We start from the raw sequence: 18,909 nt of genomic DNA on the forward strand, positions 1-18,909 counted from the left end.
ACGTTCCTAAGTGGACTGATGAAAAGTGGGGATAGTTTTTATGGTGACTATAGGCCTAAGTAAAGGAAAAGTACAGAAAAAAATGTATAGTTATTCCTTGTCCCAAACCCACAGCCTCCTCATCCACCTCACCCAGTTTCCTAACAGCAACCAAGCTGTAGTCAATTTAGTCAACAGTGCCACCTAGTGGGCATTATGGGTAATTATTAAACCAGAACCACTACACCTTCAGAGTGACTTCTTTTTGTTAATCCTTAGGAAAACTGTGCACAGACTGTGTTCTCCCATTTTTACATTTACATTTTACATTTACATTTTACATTTTACATTTACAATTAACTGAGACCACAGCTCAGTTAATTCCACTCCAAAAATTCTTCCATAGGTGCATATAAATTCCCTTTAGCTTTTTTGATTTTTCTGTTCCAATTCTCTTCTAAACATCCAGAGTCTGAAAGTTTCTTAAAGTTTCTAAAAGTTCTAAGCCTCCATCTGTTCTTGCAACAGTTACGTTTTACATATTTTTAAAATTTACTTCAAGTGAAATATTATGCTTTTTAAAGTATAAATGGGCTAGCCTGGAAACTTGACTACAATTTATAGCCTTGTTTCCAAGCGTTTCAGAATTCAAACAGTGAACTTTTAGAAGTTAACCCACTTGTAAATCGTTGGTTGTCTGCTTTAGAATTTAAACTGACCTTTTCAAATTGGAAAAGTGGGCAGGAACAAAGAGGAATTGGCAAACAATAACGGCTCACAGCTATTTAAGGATTACAAAGTGGGTTTGTACCATCATTTCATCTGCCCTCCTAACAGCCTTATGAGGTCAGTATGAGGTTTCCCACAGCACAGATGAGCAAGCAAACCTCAAAGGCTTAAAGTTGTACACTTAGTAATTAGAAGAGCAAGAGATCACACACAAGTGTTCAGACTCCAATCCCGCTGTTTTTTCTCTACACCATATTTCCTCTGTGCTCATACACAGATATACTAAACAAACTACTGATGCAATCTGGCGAAGCCAGGGCTAATTTCAACTTGCCCATCAAAGCAATGGAGGAAATAGTCCCAGGCCAGGAAAACACAGGATGCTTTTTCCCAAGTCCTCCCTTGTGCCTTTGCAGAAGATGGTCCCAATGCCAGAATGTTCTAAGTAAAGGAGTGGCCTAGCCAAAACTTCAAACTGTGACCTGGCCTATCTTGGGGAGGAGGAGTGTCTAGAAGGAGAACTAGGCCTGGACTTCACTTTATGAAGGGTCTTAAATTTAGACATTTCATATTGTCTATAAACGGTTTGGACCTACTTTCACAGAGACACACTAATAGGATGAAAGATGTTGACATTCTTCATACAACTTTAAACCTAAATCCCATTCCTGACCACACTGGCCATAGCAATATTTTTTCTACATCCTGTAATTATTTTGGGAAGAGCACACTTAACATTGCACTGCATTTGTATGCTAAAAAAAAGTGTTCATTTCCACAATTTTTATCACTCCGTGTTGGCATTCTTCACGTTTTAGTGCACAGGGAACCTCGAAAGTTGGATGTGTCCCAAGCCACTGCCCACCTTTAAGCAATCCTCTCTTTCTCTCCTTTTCCTAGGTGGTTTTATTTTTTAAAGATCTTTATTACTTCACTCCTCTTTTACACCATTATTGACACGGTACCAGCATAGAGTTTGGTCCACTGTCTCGCACTAGAAGGTGCCCAGGAAAGACCTGTTTAATGGAGAAGATAAACCAAAAGCCAGGAAATGGGTGGCAGCGGCAGGCAAACAGAGTTTGATTCCACTGTTGAAAAACAGGTTCTAACAGTCTGTACAATCTGAAAATGGACCGGGCTGGGAAGTGCAGTAGTAAGCCCCTCGTCACTAGCGTAATGCAAGCAGAGCTGAACAACGCCTTGGTCTGGACGGGGGTGGGAAGCACGGGCGCGGGTACGAAAGAAAGCGTGTGAACTGGGATGTGGGTCCTCTAGCCCCTCACGGAGGGGCATGAGGACTTGTGAAAGGCAGGGCGTGGCGCGGAGCGTGTGCAGGACAAGGGACACCGCGGCCCAGGGGGCGAGGCGGGCTCCGGGTCTATTCCAGGAGCAGCGTGCAGGGGCAGGCGAGGGCGGGCGGAGGCGCTGGGCGAGCATCCTGTCGGGGGAGGGGACGCGCGGAGGGCGCTCCAGCGGGCGGGACTGGAGAGCGCCGCACGCCCGCAGCCGCCGGCCCTGCCGGAGGCACCGCGCCCTGCTCCGCGCGATCGATCGCTGGCGCCATGGACCGAGGCCGCGGTAAGAAGAAAAGTGGTGCCCACACTTGTTGCTTGGTGGGGAGGGGAGAACCGAACGATCTAGAGGCCAGAGAGGACAAGGGAGAGACGGGCGGTGGGGCCGGGGTGAGAAGCGTGGGCGCGTGGGCGCGTGGGCGCGTGGAGCGGGTAGGGGGGGTCGAAAGCCGGGCGCTGTGGGTACAGGTGCCTCCTGGGCCAGGGCAGCTAGGGGTCTGTCAGGGACTCGTGTGTTAGGGACTCGTCCCGGAGCTGAGTCTCCTCCTGTTTGTGAAACCAACGTTTTCATACACTTGGAGTCTTAACTTCATAAAAGAATGCCCTACAGGATTCCTGAGGACGGCGAGCTCCTCTGACCCTATCCCACCTCCCCCCAACCCCCACCGAAAGTAAAATAGGGCTAACGAGTCACACTCTTGAAAACCACCGGACATGCGAAGCCCCTACTGTTCGAACGCTGAGAAGCCCCAGGAGACGAAGTGTGCAGCTACCCAGGGTATCGGGAGGAGGAGCTGCAGGAGTGTGTGTGGGTGGCACATGGGTGTCCGAGCCCTGGCTCTGTTCCTGACAAGCTGCGTGACCTTAACCTACCCTTCTTCTCTCTGGGCTAGTGACGAGGTTAGACCACATGGTCTCTGAGACCCTTTTTTGCTTGGACTCTTTTTCAGGAGACGAGAGTATTTGATAAAGTTTCACAGACATGGTGGGGGCTTGTTGAAACTGCAATTGACAGGAGCAAAGAGAGGGCATTTATGGGGGGCATTCATTGGGGCCTGTGCTTAAGTAAAGGCCTAGACACCTCAATGGGCTCATGTCTGTGAAAAAGGTGGCCTGCTTGAACATGGGGGCAGTGTCAAAGGCTGACCACCAGAACACCAGTGTCATAACTTCCCACCTCTGGAATCCAAGGAGATCACAGGTGTGAATGCACTTGGTAAACTGGCGAGTGCTGTGCCAACATGAGAAGCATTATTATTCTTGTTACTATTATTAATGGAAAATTCCTCCCCTTCCCTACAATAATCTTACACCCTTCCTCCATCTGCCTGTTTGCTGTGCTAAGGCCTCCAAGGGGAAAAAAAGGAGTGGCCAGGGGTGTGGAAGCAATTAGGAAGGGCAGTGGGGGCAGGGATGAGAAGAAGAGCAGGTGTCGGGGTAACCTCTCTGCACCCCTCTTACGGGTAAAGCCAGAGTTCAGAGGGCTACAGGGGACCCCAGACTTCCAGGTCAAGGTGCTGGGGACAACTTCCCCACCCACACCATCTCCAACACACAAAATGCTGCATCCACCCTCTATTAGGAGCTGGAAGCGCAGGCAAAAAATGGAGGGGGCTTCCGTTTGGCTCTTTGGAGACCGAGGCTGTGATTTGTAAAGCAGTTCTCACCTGTTAACTGACTCCTGGACAAGTCTGCAAAGAGCAGATGCACTCGCCAGGGAGGAAAAAGAAAAGAGAGAAGAGGCACCTCTAATATCCCTCAGTCCCCCATCCCCATTTCCCACATTGTACATTTAAAGCAAAGAGCACTGCCCTTCACCCCATCACACCCCAAAAGTTGCCAAATACCACCCTGTCCCCAGTACAAAATCCCCATAACTAGCCTACCTGGAGCTGAGGAAAACAGACCACCCAGAGCTTTGATGGACCACGAGTGATAATAATTCACTCCGTTTAAAATGCTTAATAACTGATGCCTCACTCGAGAAGGCTGCTTCCAGACCACTCTTCCTAGGAAGCCAGACTTCCCGGGAATCTATTAGTACTCAGAATGCTCTAGGGCTCTGACCTTCTCCCCTGCTACGGGCTTTCCTAGCCTACTTTCCTTCTCCTTCATAGCCCTTGTCACGATGTGCCATTACTCTAAGAGTTAGTTATCCGACTGTGTGTTTAGTGTAGGCCTACCCTGCCAGAATGTAAGCTTCCGGAAGGTTGGGAGTGGATCTGAGTGGTCACCCTGCTGACACCAATGCCTGGCACACAGTAGGAGCTCAATAACAGTGGTTCAGGTAGTTCATTAGTAATATGAAATACACTTTATAGTGTATCCCAAGTTGATTAATTGTAATGCTGATTTTTAAAAATACATACCACAAAATCCTCACATCAGAACAATTCTTTGTGACTTGCAAAGGCCTGCGCAAATGCGAGTGAAGTGGATGAGGCACACAGGACCAGGTCATGTGTCTAGATCCTCAGCTGTCAACCCTGAGAAACTACTGCAAACACTGTACAAATTAAAACTATATATGAACTAGAATGCAAAATCTGTGTGGGTTTTTAAGATAAAATGTGAGAGACTTCACAAATCATTCCAGTGGAAATTCCTTCTTGTGCCCATATCCCCAGGAGGGTGTGAGCACTCTCTTCTTTTGCCAGGGAAATTTTAAGAAGCACAGGTCTCATTTCAGCCCCATACCGACCACGTGGGGAGTGAGACTGTCATGCCCAGGGAAGGAAACCACACTTCACTATTAATAACAGTAACAACTGAAATCATCAAGGTCTTATCATGAGCCAGGCAACATGCTCAGCTTTTTACATGGCTTCTCTTGGAAAAAGCTATGGGATGAGGCTATGACTAGGTACTATCATTAATCCCTACCTCACAGGAAAGCAGGCTTGGCAGTGTATTAGTCAGCTAGGGCTGCCATAACAAAATACCACAGACTGGGTGGCTCAAACAACAAATTATATCCTTACAGTTCAGGAAGCTAGAAGTCCAAGATCAAGGTGCCATCTGGGTTGATTTCTGGTGAAGCCTCTCTTCCAGGCTTGTATATCGCTGCCTTCTCACTGTGTCCTCATATGGCCTCTTCCCTGTGCACAGAGAGAGAGAAAAAGAGAGATCTCTGGTGTCTCTTCCTCTTCTTGGAAGGGCATCAGTCCTGTTAGATTAGGGCCCACCTTTATGACCTCATTTAACCTTAATTACCTCCTTAAAGGCCGTATCTCCAAATGCAGTCACACTGGGGGTTAGGGCTTCAATGTATGGATTGGGGTGGGGGGTGGGGGACACAATTCAGTCCGTAACAGCAGGATTAGATCACTGACATTAACTTATACAGTCACTTGCCATGTGAGAGACAGAGCTGGGTTTGAACCAAAGTCCTGATCTTAAGCTTGCTGCTGGCTGCCTCTGTAGTGGCAGGTGACCTGCCCAAGCCCTAGAGTAGGGCTTGGATGCCAAATCTTCCTGCTGCAGGTCCAGGCACCTCCATTACGCCACAACTATACTGTTCAGATCTTCAGCAGCAATTACAGCATAGAAGCTCATCATCAAAGTCAACTGACTTGAGAACGAAAACAAACCTGGGAAGTAGGATTTCTAGTCTAACAGGATATGTGTCTTCCCATGAGTAAAGCAGGATTCATATAGTAACAGACACAGAAACCACTTACATTATAATGAAATTCCTTCCAGCAGGACTTCCCAATTCATGAATATCATTCAAAGAGAATCAGCCGTTGGTGAAGATACCACCTGCACTACAGACTAATGATTATGGCCACCACCTTCTACAGGACCAGTAACTTAACTCTTTATCCTCTAATGAGGATAAAATATGGATACTGATGATGCCTACTTCTTGGGGTTGTTATAAAAATTAAGTATACGGAAAATACTTCAAATAATGCCTAGCATATGAGAACCATCGATAAATGCTGGCTATTGTAATAATTACAGTCTTTCGTTAATCAGATTCAACATAATAAAATTCTATTGGCCCCAAGCTGGTCTGACTCTGAGGACACTTTTTGAGTCCCTACTCCGTTTTAAGAACTGGGCTAGACAACTTTGTATACAACTCAAAGACAGGGACCATGTCATAATTTCTGTATCCATGGAGCTCCTTCATGGTGCTTGTCTCTCGGAAATCCATCTCTGACGTGCAATAACTGAACCATTTGATGAGAGTTTCTGAGTGACTGACAAAATATTAATATATAAGGCCAATGTGTCTATTTTCTCTTATTTATTCCTGCCTGCTGACTATGGTTGTGTCTTCACAATTTTGCTTTTGTGAACTTTCTAGTCTTCTCGAGTTCTTTGCTTTAAAGCCTTTGGTCTAAATTTTCTCTAATTTTTAATACACCTTCTTAATGTCCAAGGTTGTATCTGATATGCCTAGCTCATATGAAACAATTTCCCCAAATTTCCTTTCCTTTCTACTTTATAACTAGTTCTTTTCAACTAGTTGCATTCAACCCAAGATGGGAGTTTCTTCTGCTGAATTATATTCTCTGGGAGATCATATTGTCTCCTGGGCAACTCAAGACATAATCTGAAGCTCTGCTTTTCATTAAGTGATATTTTTATTATTTAAGAGATGCTAGAAGAACCTACTCGTGTCTTGCCTTTGTTGGACCAGCTTTGAAATCTATACTAGGAAAGCCACATCTTCCCTATCTGTGGCTTCCATTGGCCAAGTAGCCCATAGCCATTCCTATGATGAGCTCCCATCCATGACTCATTGCCCAACATCTGTCCCCAAGGCTGTGAATTCCCATACCTCTTCCGTGACATCTGAGTTCATTCTCTACTCCTATCAATTACTGTTCTTCCAAAAGGAACATGCACCCATATTCATGTTTTCCCTCCAAACATGTTCCATAAGGTCATCTTTGTCAGCCTGGAGACTCAGTAGAGCTGAGTCATTCAGAGAATGGACAAATTTAGGCTTTGACCACGACTTCCTAGCTGTATGATCTTGTATGAATTGGATAAATTACTTAATTTCTCTGAATGTCAGTTTCATTTCATTTGGAGTGTCATGGGAAAAGGTAATGCACGTAAGGTAGCACTTAGGAAACATTCAGTAGATGACAGATGTTACATTTATCAAATATAATTACTTGGATTTTAGCCACACTCTGCAATGGTTGTATGTATAGGATCTAACCTTACTCTCTTCCCTGAAGAGGCTTCTGCTGGCACTAGACATCACTTCCACTGCCTTGTCCCACACAGGGTTTATTCTGCCTCTCCCTCAACTATCAGTTTCAAGCCCCACTTCTCACATGGGTGAGTACCCTGCCGAGTAAGTTCTTCCCTCTCCACTCTCTGCCAAGAGCCTATCATTATTTCATTCTGATCTTTGGTTCGGAAAAACAACCCTGTTTTTGGATACCATTAGCTTCTCATACCCTTCTTACCATTCTGCAAAAACCTTGCAACTGAACAGAAAAATAAAACCCCACTACCATACACACCAACGGCAGCTTCCTGTTTCTTCCCACACACTTCTTTCCCTCCCTGCAGTCTCACTTCTGGTCACACCTTCTGCTGAAAGCCCACATCTAAGGGTCACAAACGGCTTCCATTTTGTCTAATTTTTCACCCTTCCCAGTCCCATCTTCTGGGCTTCTCTGTAGCTCTGACCTTCTACTCTTTTCTAAATGGATTCTCCTATTTGCAAAGATGGAGAAAGCATGGAGTTTGCAATCCGATAAACCTAGGTTAACCACTGCTCCATCCCTCTGCCAGAAGGCTTTTCTGCCTCTCCTTCTCCCACCTCCAATCCCACTGTTATAGGTGCTCATAGCCTCTGGGCTTCTCTTGCCCTAAGGCAAGTGACCCAACTAAGTCTTATTCTGCTAGTCTGAAAAGCAGGAATAATGACACCCAAAATTGGGAGACTGCAATGTGGTAATATTTGCCCAGCACCCAGCACCTGGCCCATGATAAGTGCTTACTAACTGTTATTTCCCATCTTTTCTCTAGCTCACTTTTTCTTCTTTGATGGCTCTTGCCCCTCTCTCCCCACCACCTCAGCCCTCTCTCTAAACTCACACCTGTAGACAACCAAGCCCCATTATGACGTCTACTCTTAATGTCCATTTTCAGCCATGAGTTGAGCTCCACTCTCCTGCACTGGCTCCTGCCTGTGGAAGTTTCCATTTGGAAGTCAACTCAACCTCCAAGTGACCCAATTTTGAACTCATCTTATTCACCACCAAATCAGATCACCCTTCCTGTTTCTCTTTTCCTGTTAACAACACAATCACGTGAGGAGCTATTGAAGGAAATGGGGCTGTTTGTGAATAAGACTAAATTTGAAGGGGGTACATGAGATCAGTTCTCAAACTAGCTGTCCTGTAGAAGAGGTAAAAGAAAGACTCTCCAGAAAGCTATACAAGAGGTTAAACACAGACCAACTGGGGCACAATCTGGGAGAAGCATACAAACGAAAAGAGCTATTCAATGACAGAGTAGAAGGTGCCCAAGAACATAATGAAGCAGAGGCTGAGCGGCCACAGATCAGGGAGCCCCAGAGTGGCTCCTATCACAGTAATAGGGATCACAGTAATATATAAGTTAAAACAACTGTCACTCAATTCAAGAGGTTTCCATAGGCATGACCCTTTTGCAAACTATAGAGAACAGGACTTGTAGGAGTATATACTTCAACCTGAAGCATTCATCTTTTTTTTTTTTGCGGTACGCGGGCCTCTCACTGTTGTGGCCTCTCTCGTTGCGGAGCACAGGCTCCGGACGCGCAGGCTCAGCGGCCATGGCTCACGGGCCCAGCTGCTCCGCAGCATGTGGGATCTTCCCGGACCGGGGCACGAACCCGTGTCCCCTGCATCGGCAGGCGGACTCTCAACCACTACGCCACCAGGGAAGTCCTGAAGCATTCATCTTTTATTCAAATGTGCAACATATCATAGCTTTTAATGGGACTTACGAATTATCTATGCTTGTGGATAGAATTTGGGAAGAAGAGGATGCGATTAAAGACAGTTACTTAAAGCTGTAGATCTGATTGTACTTAACCTCTTTAACGGTTTCTCATTGTTCTTAAGATATAGACTACAGTCCTGGTGGTGGCCCTCAAGGACCCACCCTGCCTGTCACCAACTCACTTTGGGCCCCTGCCCATCTCTTACTATGGGCTCTCCTCACACTGGCCTTTGTACCTTCACCAGGTTAACTCCTTCCTGCTCATCCTTAGTGATCTGCTCAAACATTACTTCCTCAAGACAATATTTCCCTGTCTCCCAAGCTACATCCCCCATTACAGGTAACCCTAGCACTCTGTACGTCTCATTGGTTACCATCTTTGCAGTTATGATTAATTATGGGAATGAATTAGCTGTTAATGTGAGCTCTGTGAGGGCAGGGTCCTTCTTACCTTGTTCACAGTTCTTTTCCTAGCACCCAATGTAGTAATTTGCATGTAGTATATTCGCAAAACATGTCTGTTGAGATGATAAATAAATAAAAGAAAAAATACAAAATTCACAGAGTAGAGCTGGATACGGCCACTTTCAGCTCCAGGATTTTCCATTTCAATGATTCCTATTTTGGGGACAGAAACACAGACTTCGTCATTATTCATCGTTTCCTTTGCTTTCATCCTTTTTGCAATCACACCCCTAATTCTGTGGACTGTTACTGAAAAACGTATTCTGGATGGCTTCTTCTCCTATATCCTGTCATCTCCTACAGGAGCTTCCTGTTTCTACTCTTGCATGTCCAACCTCCCTTAAGGACCACTCTATACTGTCTAAAGCAGTGGTTCTCGAATCCATCTGCGCCCAGAATCATCTCCTAGGGAGCCTACTGAAACTATACCCTCAGAGGTCTGATCAGTGGGTCTGGAGTGAGGTTTGGGAATGTGTACTTCTTGCAAAGCTTCAGGTGAGTCTGATATGCTCACTGTTCTAGTGCACTGGTTTATCATAACCCTTGACCTTGCTCAAACACCTTGCTTGATTCCATTACTTGCTCTAGCACTGCCTTTCACACTTTTCAACCAAGTGAAACTCTAGGGTTTGGGTCTGTTACCCAAAGTGTCTTCCAAAAGCTTGAAATGTCTCATTTGATCTAAAGTCAAACAAATTTCTATTATCGTCCATAACATAACTGAACAAACACCCCCAAAAAATCTTTGCGCAGTGGACTTCCAGAGACACACTGTATTTTTCTCGGGGTTTCTTCCCTAACCCCACCCTGCCCTCTGCCATGGACTCCCAGGGTCTGTGAACTCTAGCCTGAGAAGAAAAACCTCCAATAAATGTGCCAGCACACAGGGCCAGCTGGGGAATGGATCTGGACACAGAAGCAGAAATCCCACGTCCTAGCGCTGGCTCAGCCACTCACTTCTGCAATATAAGTACATACATTCTTATAAAGCTTTTAAGTTCTAGAAACCTTTTCACATTCATCAGTCGTGTCCATTTCCACGTAGTGTCAGGGGTGTTGATCATGGAGTTCTTCCTTTGGAGCTTGGGCAACCTCTGGTAATCATGCATGCTCTCGCTCGGCAGTCGTCCACAGGGGGGTCACTCTGGGCCAGAAGGAACCTGTGTAATAGCAGGGATATTCAAACAGAGAATTGACCACTAAAATCCTTTCTCTGGAACCCTTTCAGCCTTGAGTTTCTCTTCTTTTCTTAACTCTGGCAAAAGCCTTGTGAAGGGGTCAGCTGAGACATTCTCCCCATTGGACAGATGTAAAACCTGAGGTTCAAAAAGATGACTCTGCTATTCCCTCTCCCTGAAAGAGACCACTCAGCATCACCTCCATGAAAACTACCTGCCACATCCTCCCTCGACCTTCCCACTGACTTTGGGTTAGCACCGCCCTCCTCAGTCTCAGCTTTTAGAAGACTGTATTGTACTAACTTAAATGCCTCCTCTGTGTGTATATGAACCTGTGCTCTGAGACTGTCTCTATATCTCAGTTCCAGTGTCTAGCACATAGAAGATGTTTAATAATAGCCAACTGAGCGCTCACCATGAGTCAGGCAGTTTACATATGGACATTGAGCCATTTAATTCTCTCAACAATCATGAAGTTGATGCAGTTTGACTTTCATGTACATAAAATATGCCATTAATTTTACTGGGGGAGAAATGCCATCCAAAAATGTTGCCAGCAGTTGTGAGTGGACAGTGTCTGTACAGAGTACAGCTTTTATTTTCTAAAATCACGGCTAGGGCATGTATATCAATTATAAAGATATAAATACAACTTGGTATTAAAAATTTTGTAGTTTATGGCAAAATCTTGTTCTGTGGTAGACTAATAAGTACAGTTCTTGTGAAGGCATGTTTGTGGCCCATGTCAGTGTGTGAATGCATAGGTAATTTGAAGTTTTGGATACATTTGTGATATTTATCTTCCCTGAGCCCTGCAGTCTCACCACCACCACCTCCCAACAGAATTCGATGGGAATGTTCATCATGACTTTGCCATCTGATGCATTTTAAGTTTATTTACTGTAATTTATTTTCAGCACCTACTTTAAAATGTGTTGTATATGTATTTTTAAAAATATCCCCATTTTACAGATGAAGAAACTGAGGCTTAGAAAGGTCGATTTATTCACCCAGCCCTGCCCACCTCCAAACATAAATTCTTTACCATTGCTCTCCACTGCTTCTCCAGTGGAGAGGGGCATTCCCATTATGTGAAGGACTTGCCAGATAAGCCACAAGGACTTACTAGGTAAAGATTTCAAGGTGGGAAGCATGGGAGGGAAAGGGGATCTAAACAATTCCAGGATAGACACCCTCCATCAATGAATGGTATGGCCAGGCAGCCGGTGTGAGATTTTTTTCTTACCCTTTACACTCTTCCCACTGTGGCCCTTGGAGTTTTGGTGTTTAGAATTCAAGAAACACTCATCCTCCTGGAACTGGCAAAGAGCCTGCCCCAGGAGGGCCCAGGCAGGGTTTGTCCTCCATTTAAAATTCCACTTGGGGAATCCCAGCCACACCCCAAGTGGGAGTGGAGAGGCAGAGCCTGCCAGGCCTGATTCTTCTCCCTGCACAGCTGTCAGGCTGCAGAGGGGGCAGAATGTGGCACCACATTGCAGTCATTCCAGCTCTGGGGAATTTACTGACAGCACGTCCCACAGGAGGCAAGCTCAGAGGCTTTTTATAGCCCTCTAAGAACCTAGGAGAAAACTGATATCCTGACAGGGAGAAGTGGGGCACGTGTCTTTTCCAGGCACCATTCCCTCAACCATGTAATCTCAGATGCCCACAATCCAAATCAGGGTAAGGGTCATGGCTAAGTGAGCAGTGTGGAGTGGTGGAAGCATGCTCGCTGTCCGGGGGACGGGGGGTCCAACCAAATCCCGTTCCTTGAATCCCCTCCTTGGGCTTCAGTTTCTTCACCTGTCAGGCTGAAGTATTTATTATAGCCCAGGTATCAGCACACCTCAGCTGGTAGACCAAATCCAGTCCACCACGTCTTTTTTTAAATAAAGTTTTATTGGCACACAGCCATGGGCATTCATTATGTATTGTCTATGGCTGCTTTCTTGCTATTGAGTATTTGCAACAGAGGCCCCGCCCACATGTGGCCTGAAAAGCCTAAAGTAGCTACTATCTGGTCCTTCACACAAAAAGCTTGCCAACCCCTGGATTAAACTGCAGTGAGTCTGGGAGTGTCTGCCTGGAGCACTGTGGTGAGAAGGATTCTGAGGGTGTGTCCAGGCTGAGAAATGAAGCACTGCCCCTAGATCATACAAGAGTATATATTCAAGACTGATGTTGGAAAGACCCCAGAATGCCATTTACCAGTGTTTTTCAAACTACTTTTTGCAAACAAAATCTTAAGCAAAGACTTGCTCTGGGGGAAGTGGGAATGAAAATACTGAGTACAGTCCATTCCATCTTCCTACTCCCAAGGCAGCCCCTAAAGAAGCCTCCAAGATCCCAAAGCTCCATCTGAAGAACATTTGAAAACCGCCTATCTAATCTTATGCCTCTCACTTTACAACTGGGAAAACTGAGGCTCAAGCGGCGGTGTCTTGCCTAAGATCACATGATGGACCCCTAGTCAGCTTTCCCCAGAACCACTAACATGGTCAGGAGGTATCAGCAGAGCATGGACATAGATCTGCTGGGGAGAAAACCTGTCTACTGGCCTTGGGGGCCTCAGGGCTGCCATTGGTATATGATTGGTCTGTCATGCCCTTGTTGACCCAGCAACCCCCAGGGGTTCAGGGCTGGGACATGGCTGACACCTACCTGCCCATGCTTCACAGTGATTTAGTCAAGGCTTGGAGCCTTCTTTCTGAGACCACCAGAATCAAAAGAAAAAAATCAAAATTGAATTGGACCATATTTTTAAAAATATTTCATTGATACCAAGACATATTTTTTAAATCAGAACGTATCTTAAATTTGATATATTAATTTGTTCATTTTTCTGATTTTTTTTTTCAAAAAGCTATTATTTAGCAGATAAGATATCTTTAAATCAGTGAAATCTTAGAACGGAGAAATTATGATAATTTATACTAGGCTTTCTTTTGAAGATGGAATCAGATTTATTCATTTGTAGAATAAATATTTATTCTTCCTGCCCATTCTTGTTGAAGGGTCTGCAAAGAGCAGATCCAGCTGATATGAAACCAAGGGGGATTTTATTTTAGCTTTACTTGAACCAAGAAGAAAAATGATCTAGGAGTGTGCTGGGAAGCTGGAGGGACCAATCGCATTTCCTCACCTCCAGCCAGCAATCAGCTGTAGCTCTAAGGAGTAACAGAGGGGAAGCGTAGGGTCCCTGCACCTCCAAATCTCCTAGTGAGGCAGAGAAACTAAGACTCTGTCACCAATTCCTGTGACATGAGGTCATATCTGGCCAGTGTCCATCAAACAGAATAAATAAAGGCCCAGAAGACTCAAGGGACACTTTCTAGCCAGGAACCTCAGAAACACTGGGGGAACGGCATTCCAGGTGGAGAAAATGGCAGAGTAGAAAGAAGAGAGGCACAGAAGCCATGCTCAGGGTCAGCATGCTTACAGCCCAGAGAAGCAGGTAGAGGTAAAATGGAGCCTCAAGTAGGGCCTTATCATCCAGGTCCATAACTGAGAGTGTGATTGGTAACTAATAATAGAGGCAGCATAATGTGGGAGCTGAGTGCACTGGCTGCAGGGTCAGGTTGCCAGGGTTTGAATCCCAGCTCTACTTCTTCCACTTAATCCCAAGTCTCAGTTTCTTCAACTAAAAATGGAGATAACAATCTCCTGTCTACTATGGGGGATAATTGGATTTGTGCAAGAAAAGCACTCAGCATGCAGGAAGCATACAATTAAAAAAAAAAAAGTTAATGCTTAAACTACAGGTCTACAAATGATCGCCTTTCTTAAAAAATCAGAATGGATTCCAAGTTCTCTCTCTGATGCTTTCCCTTTCACTTCTTGCCTGCCCATCCTGGGAAGGGATGGAATTACAGAGGGAATGATGATAAACCACAGCGAGTACAGGGAGCATGTGAAGATCTTTCATCATCTGAGTCACAAAGGAAACTGGTGTCTGGGCCCTGGGGAGCTATTGACAAGGTACAAGCAGGAGGGGGTTATGCTGTGTTGCCATTTGGGGGCAAAGAAAGCTCACATCAGAGTAGAAAGGGAGAGATTGAAGAGGAGACCAGTTAGGAACTACAGCAAATACTGCAGGTGAGCAGCAAATTGTGTAAGATTAACTCACCTTCAAGTTTAAGTTAAGAACAGGGAAACATAAAACTTCACACTCTGTCCATTTTCAAATAGAGTTAAGTGTATAGAATTGTTGATCTAATGGGAGAGCAAAGGAGACATCTGTCTGGAGTTAAGACTCAAGACGTTCTTTCCCAGGACCTTCAACCATCATTTTCTTGATCCCACCCCCAGCCCTAGAGGCAGGAATCACCCTAGGCATCTCCCAAAGCCTGCCCAGGGTGGCTGGGCTCTCTGTGGGCTGCATTCACAGGGACCTGGCCCAGAACATAACCCAAGGTTACCACTGGAAGGCTTTTGCAGGCAAGGCAAAGGAAGGAAGAGAGGGAAGAGGGTGGACCTTCCACCTGGGCAGCAGTCAAGGTGGCCATTCTGAGCCTAACACTTAGCCTCCCATCTAGAATGTCTAGACTAACCTCTGGGTAATGCTTGACTCCCCTGTGATTACTAGCAACAGCAACAACATTAATAGTAATAACCAACCTTTGCAAAAGGTTTCATATGTGCTTGGCACAGAGCTTAACACTTTTCATACATTATCTCCCTTTCTGCTCACCACAACCTTCTGACATGACTGCTCTCCTTACCTCTGCTTCACAGATGAGAAAACTGACGTCACCTGCCTCGGGTCGCTGGGCTAGGGAGGACAAATCCCAGGCGTGATTCTGCATGTTTCTCACCCCAGTCACCCAGTGTCACAGTTACCCACCGACTAACACACCCCCACTTTCCTGCCAAGGCACCGTCTACCTGGGCTCAGCCCACCTGGCTCTCTTCTTAGTTCAGACTTCTGGAGAGTTCCTATATACAGAGAACCTAATAATATGGTCTTAAGCGGCCACCACTGTTCCAGGACCGCCCTCCAGAGCCCCAGAGAACAAGTCTGCCCCACCTTCCCTCTTCCCCCATCCCCATGAGCCCTTCTGCTCTTGGAGATGGTTGTCATAGACAGGATTAACAGCCCCCTCCTTCATCTGTGGTTGTTCCTCTGAATTCAGGCTGTTAGTTAATCCCTCTGCAGTGCACCTGCTGTGTGCCCATTACGGTACTGGGCACTGGGCAGCGGTGGCAGATATTAAATCAGGCATCATCTCTACTCTCACTGTTCGCACTTTAATGGAGGAAGATGAACAAATTGTCTGCTCTGGAGGCTATAACAGGGTGACCTTACCTGTGCAGGAAGGCAGGACGGGCCTCCTGGAGGAAGTGGCCTCTAAACCAATTGTCAAAACATAAGTGGGCACTCTCGGGGGAGTAGGGGAGATTTTAAATAATAACAATAGTCAATTCTGTATGTGTCAGGAACTGTTCTAAACAGTGCATATAACACCTCACTGGATCTTCATGGCAGCCCCGTAAGGTGTAGGTATTGTTATTATCCCCATTATTCAGATGAGGTGACAAAGAGAAGTGAAGTAATTTGCCCAGGGTCACACAGCTAATAGGGGACAGTGGTTGGAGAACAAGCCATGCAGAGGAAACACCACAAGCAAAGAGTAATGGGGTAGGGCCTCAGATATTGAAAATAGGTAAGAAATAGTAAAAAAAAAAAAAGTAATATTTTTTTAAACTCCATTGAACAGAACAAAGATAAATACATACTCCGTTCCCATTAGTGCAGCCTGAGGCCTCTACTGACGATTTTCTGATTCTTTAATCACACTAAGACTTCTGTGGGCTGACTGTCAACCTAATCCTTGCCTTTCTGAATAGGGATGCTGTTCAGTCTCATCTCTTGAATCCTACACAGGTTATTTTTGTTTGACTGGTGTGGAGGGGAGCAGATGGCACATAGATCATTAATCACAATGTACCGATTTACAAAACTTCAGTTTACAGAGTGCTGTCACTTTTCACAGACATTGTAAGATTTGAGTCTCACAACAGGCCTGAGAGGTAGATAGGGCATTTACCATCACCTCACTTCAATGTTGAGGAAATTGAGGCTCAGAGGCATGAGGCAACTTGCCCAAGGCCACACTGCCAGTAAGTGTGGAGCTGGACCTTGAGCCCAGGGCTTTTGGCTCTAGTTCCTGTGCTTTCTCCTCTACTCCAAAACACAGCATACAGTGGGGGCCAGAAAGATGCAAACCTGGCACCTATGACCTCCAGCAAGTTCTTTAGACTCTCTAGGGCTCAGAGTTTCTTGTCAGTAAAACTGTGATAAGAAGAGCTCCTACCACATGGGGTTGTTGCAGAGATTAAATGACGTAATAGGCACAGAGTGTTAGTCATGGAGAATCTTCCCGCAGTGGAATATCATACAGCACAATGAATGAACACAGTGACAGGCAATGCTATGGATAAACCTTAGCAGTATCATGGTAACGAAAAAAGTCACAAAAGATTACCTATAGGATTATGCCCTTTTAATAAAGTTTAAAGCAACTAAAATTTTGTATGGGTATATCTAGTTGCAATCTACAAGGGAAAGCAAGGATGTGTTGAATACAGCATTCAGGATGGCAGTTAGGTTGGAGAGGGAAGCAGAAGCATGGGATCATAGTTAGATGTATGATAACATCTGGATTCAGGCTTTTGCTTTGCATGGTAGATTTGTGGGTACTTACTACATTAGCAAAAATAACTGATTACATAAATAAATAACTAAATAAAAGTGGAGCATGCATGGACCAATGAAGAGTGTCTCATGAAGCAAGGATTAGGATTAACCCAAGTTTTGTCCACATGAAGTCCTAATTTATAAAAAGAAATAAAAGTGTTAGGCCCAGAGCCCAGATTGTAAGAAGTGTTCAATAAATGTTCACTGCCATCCTTGGATATCTTTATTATTATGTGCACTATTCGCAAACCCCTAGCCAGACATCTTCAGTGTCTGTCCCAGACTATTGGTGAGATGGGTCCTCAAACTCAAACTTCTCAGAAGCAGAAAGCCCAGCCCCATCTAGGCTTCAGACCAGGCACCCATCCTATGAATGGGCACCAGTGGGGAATGGTTGTGAGGGACTCACTGCTGGTTCCATCAAGCTTTGGAGGTAGGGAACCTCTGTTAGAAGGCGGCGGCAAGAAGGAATTATGATGCAACAACTGGACGTTTAGGCCTTAGACTTAGGTCTAGGTTTGAATCTTGGTTCTGCTTGCCATGTGCCTTTAGACAAACAACTGTGCCTCTCTGAGCCTCATTTGGTTCATGTGTAAAACAGAGGGTGAAGAACAGCAACTACCTCACAGGGCCATTATGAGCATTAGATGAGGCAGTCCATGCAAAATGCTTAGCATAACATCTGGAACATCACTTAAGAGCTCAAAAACACGACCTGCCTTTATCGTTGGGTATCCCAGGCCACTCCTTTTAGTGAAGGAGATGATAGGGACTGCCGCAAAGGGAAACAGCTGCCATCTTGTGTGTGAGGCCTGAGCATGTGTGTCACAGTTTTCCACTTCCTCCTGGAACCATTTCCTTTGTGAGCTCAACAGGGAGGAATCTGCACACAAAGGAACAATTCTGGGAGAGCCCAGTCCCACAGCCAAAAGTTATTTCCTCGGAAGTCAGTGGCTTGCCCCACCCCCTCCTGTCTGGAAATGTCTTGATGAGAGGGAGCTACCGCTTCCCTGGCCGCCCAGGGCTGAGAAACAAGGTGTCCAGAACGAGAGGTGTCCTGGTGGATGACAAGACCTGGGCAGAGCTGCTGCTCAAAAGGCCATTAAGATGCAGGGTGTTTCCCTGAGCCTGTCACCCTGGCCTGACTCCCAGGAAGTGAGTCACCCCAAAACATCCCCACAACCTGCTTCCCCACTGACCTGCAACCTCCCTGACCTCTTGCCTCCCTGTCTTCCTGAAACGAGTACATCAGAGAATTGTGCTACAGAGGAACGCGTCCATCCGCAGTAAAAATCCCTACCGTTTACAAACTCTTACCCCACCATTCCCCGTTTCCCCTCCCACAAACCTGCACGTGGGGATTCTAAATCCCTTCTTAACAGAAGAGGAAAATGATGCTCAGAGGGGCTGACTTACCCCAGATTCCACACTAGCAAGTAGGAGGAGTCAGAACCCAAACCAGATACTCTCCTACCATATCCCAAATCTTCCACTCTTCTTTACCACTTCCCTCAGGATTCTGGGTTTCTCTCCCAGGGAGTCAAACTGTACTATTTTCTTCAGCATGAAGGATATTCAGTTTCCTGCATAAGCTGTAATTAACACA

At 45.6% G+C, this 18,909-nt stretch overlaps 1 protein-coding gene and 1 long non-coding RNA gene across 4 annotated transcripts in view; one reads left to right on the forward strand and one right to left on the reverse strand.

Moving 5' to 3' along the window:
• The first annotated feature begins 1,479 nt into the window (after positions 1-1,479).
• AFAP1L1 (actin filament associated protein 1 like 1) overlaps positions 1,480-18,909 on the forward strand; it is a 73,416-nt gene continuing 55,986 nt past the window's right edge. For all 3 annotated transcript variants that reach the window (XM_029217663.1, XM_029217666.1, XM_029217669.1), the window contains exon 1: positions 1,480-2,286. In XM_029217663.1, coding sequence (XP_029073496.1) covers positions 2,271-2,286 — 16 coding nt within the window. In that variant the 5' untranslated portion in view covers positions 1,480-2,270. The remainder of the gene's footprint in view (positions 2,287-18,909) is intronic.
• The window catches only part of LOC114892569, a 72,479-nt gene continuing 58,255 nt past the window's right edge, over positions 4,686-18,909 (reverse strand). Inside the window, exons 5-7 of the long non-coding RNA XR_003792755.1 lie at positions 10,437-10,588; positions 9,415-9,581; positions 4,686-5,098 (exon numbers count right to left, since the gene is read on the reverse strand). This is a non-coding gene — a long non-coding RNA (uncharacterized LOC114892569). The remainder of the gene's footprint in view (positions 5,099-9,414; positions 9,582-10,436; positions 10,589-18,909) is intronic.

The sequence above is a fragment of the Monodon monoceros genome, unplaced genomic scaffold (assembly GCF_005190385.1).
Source record: "Monodon monoceros isolate NGI ecotype Baffin Bay Population unplaced genomic scaffold, NGI_Narwhal_1 Super_Scaffold_12, whole genome shotgun sequence".
Lineage (NCBI taxonomy): Eukaryota > Metazoa > Chordata > Mammalia > Artiodactyla > Monodontidae > Monodon > Monodon monoceros.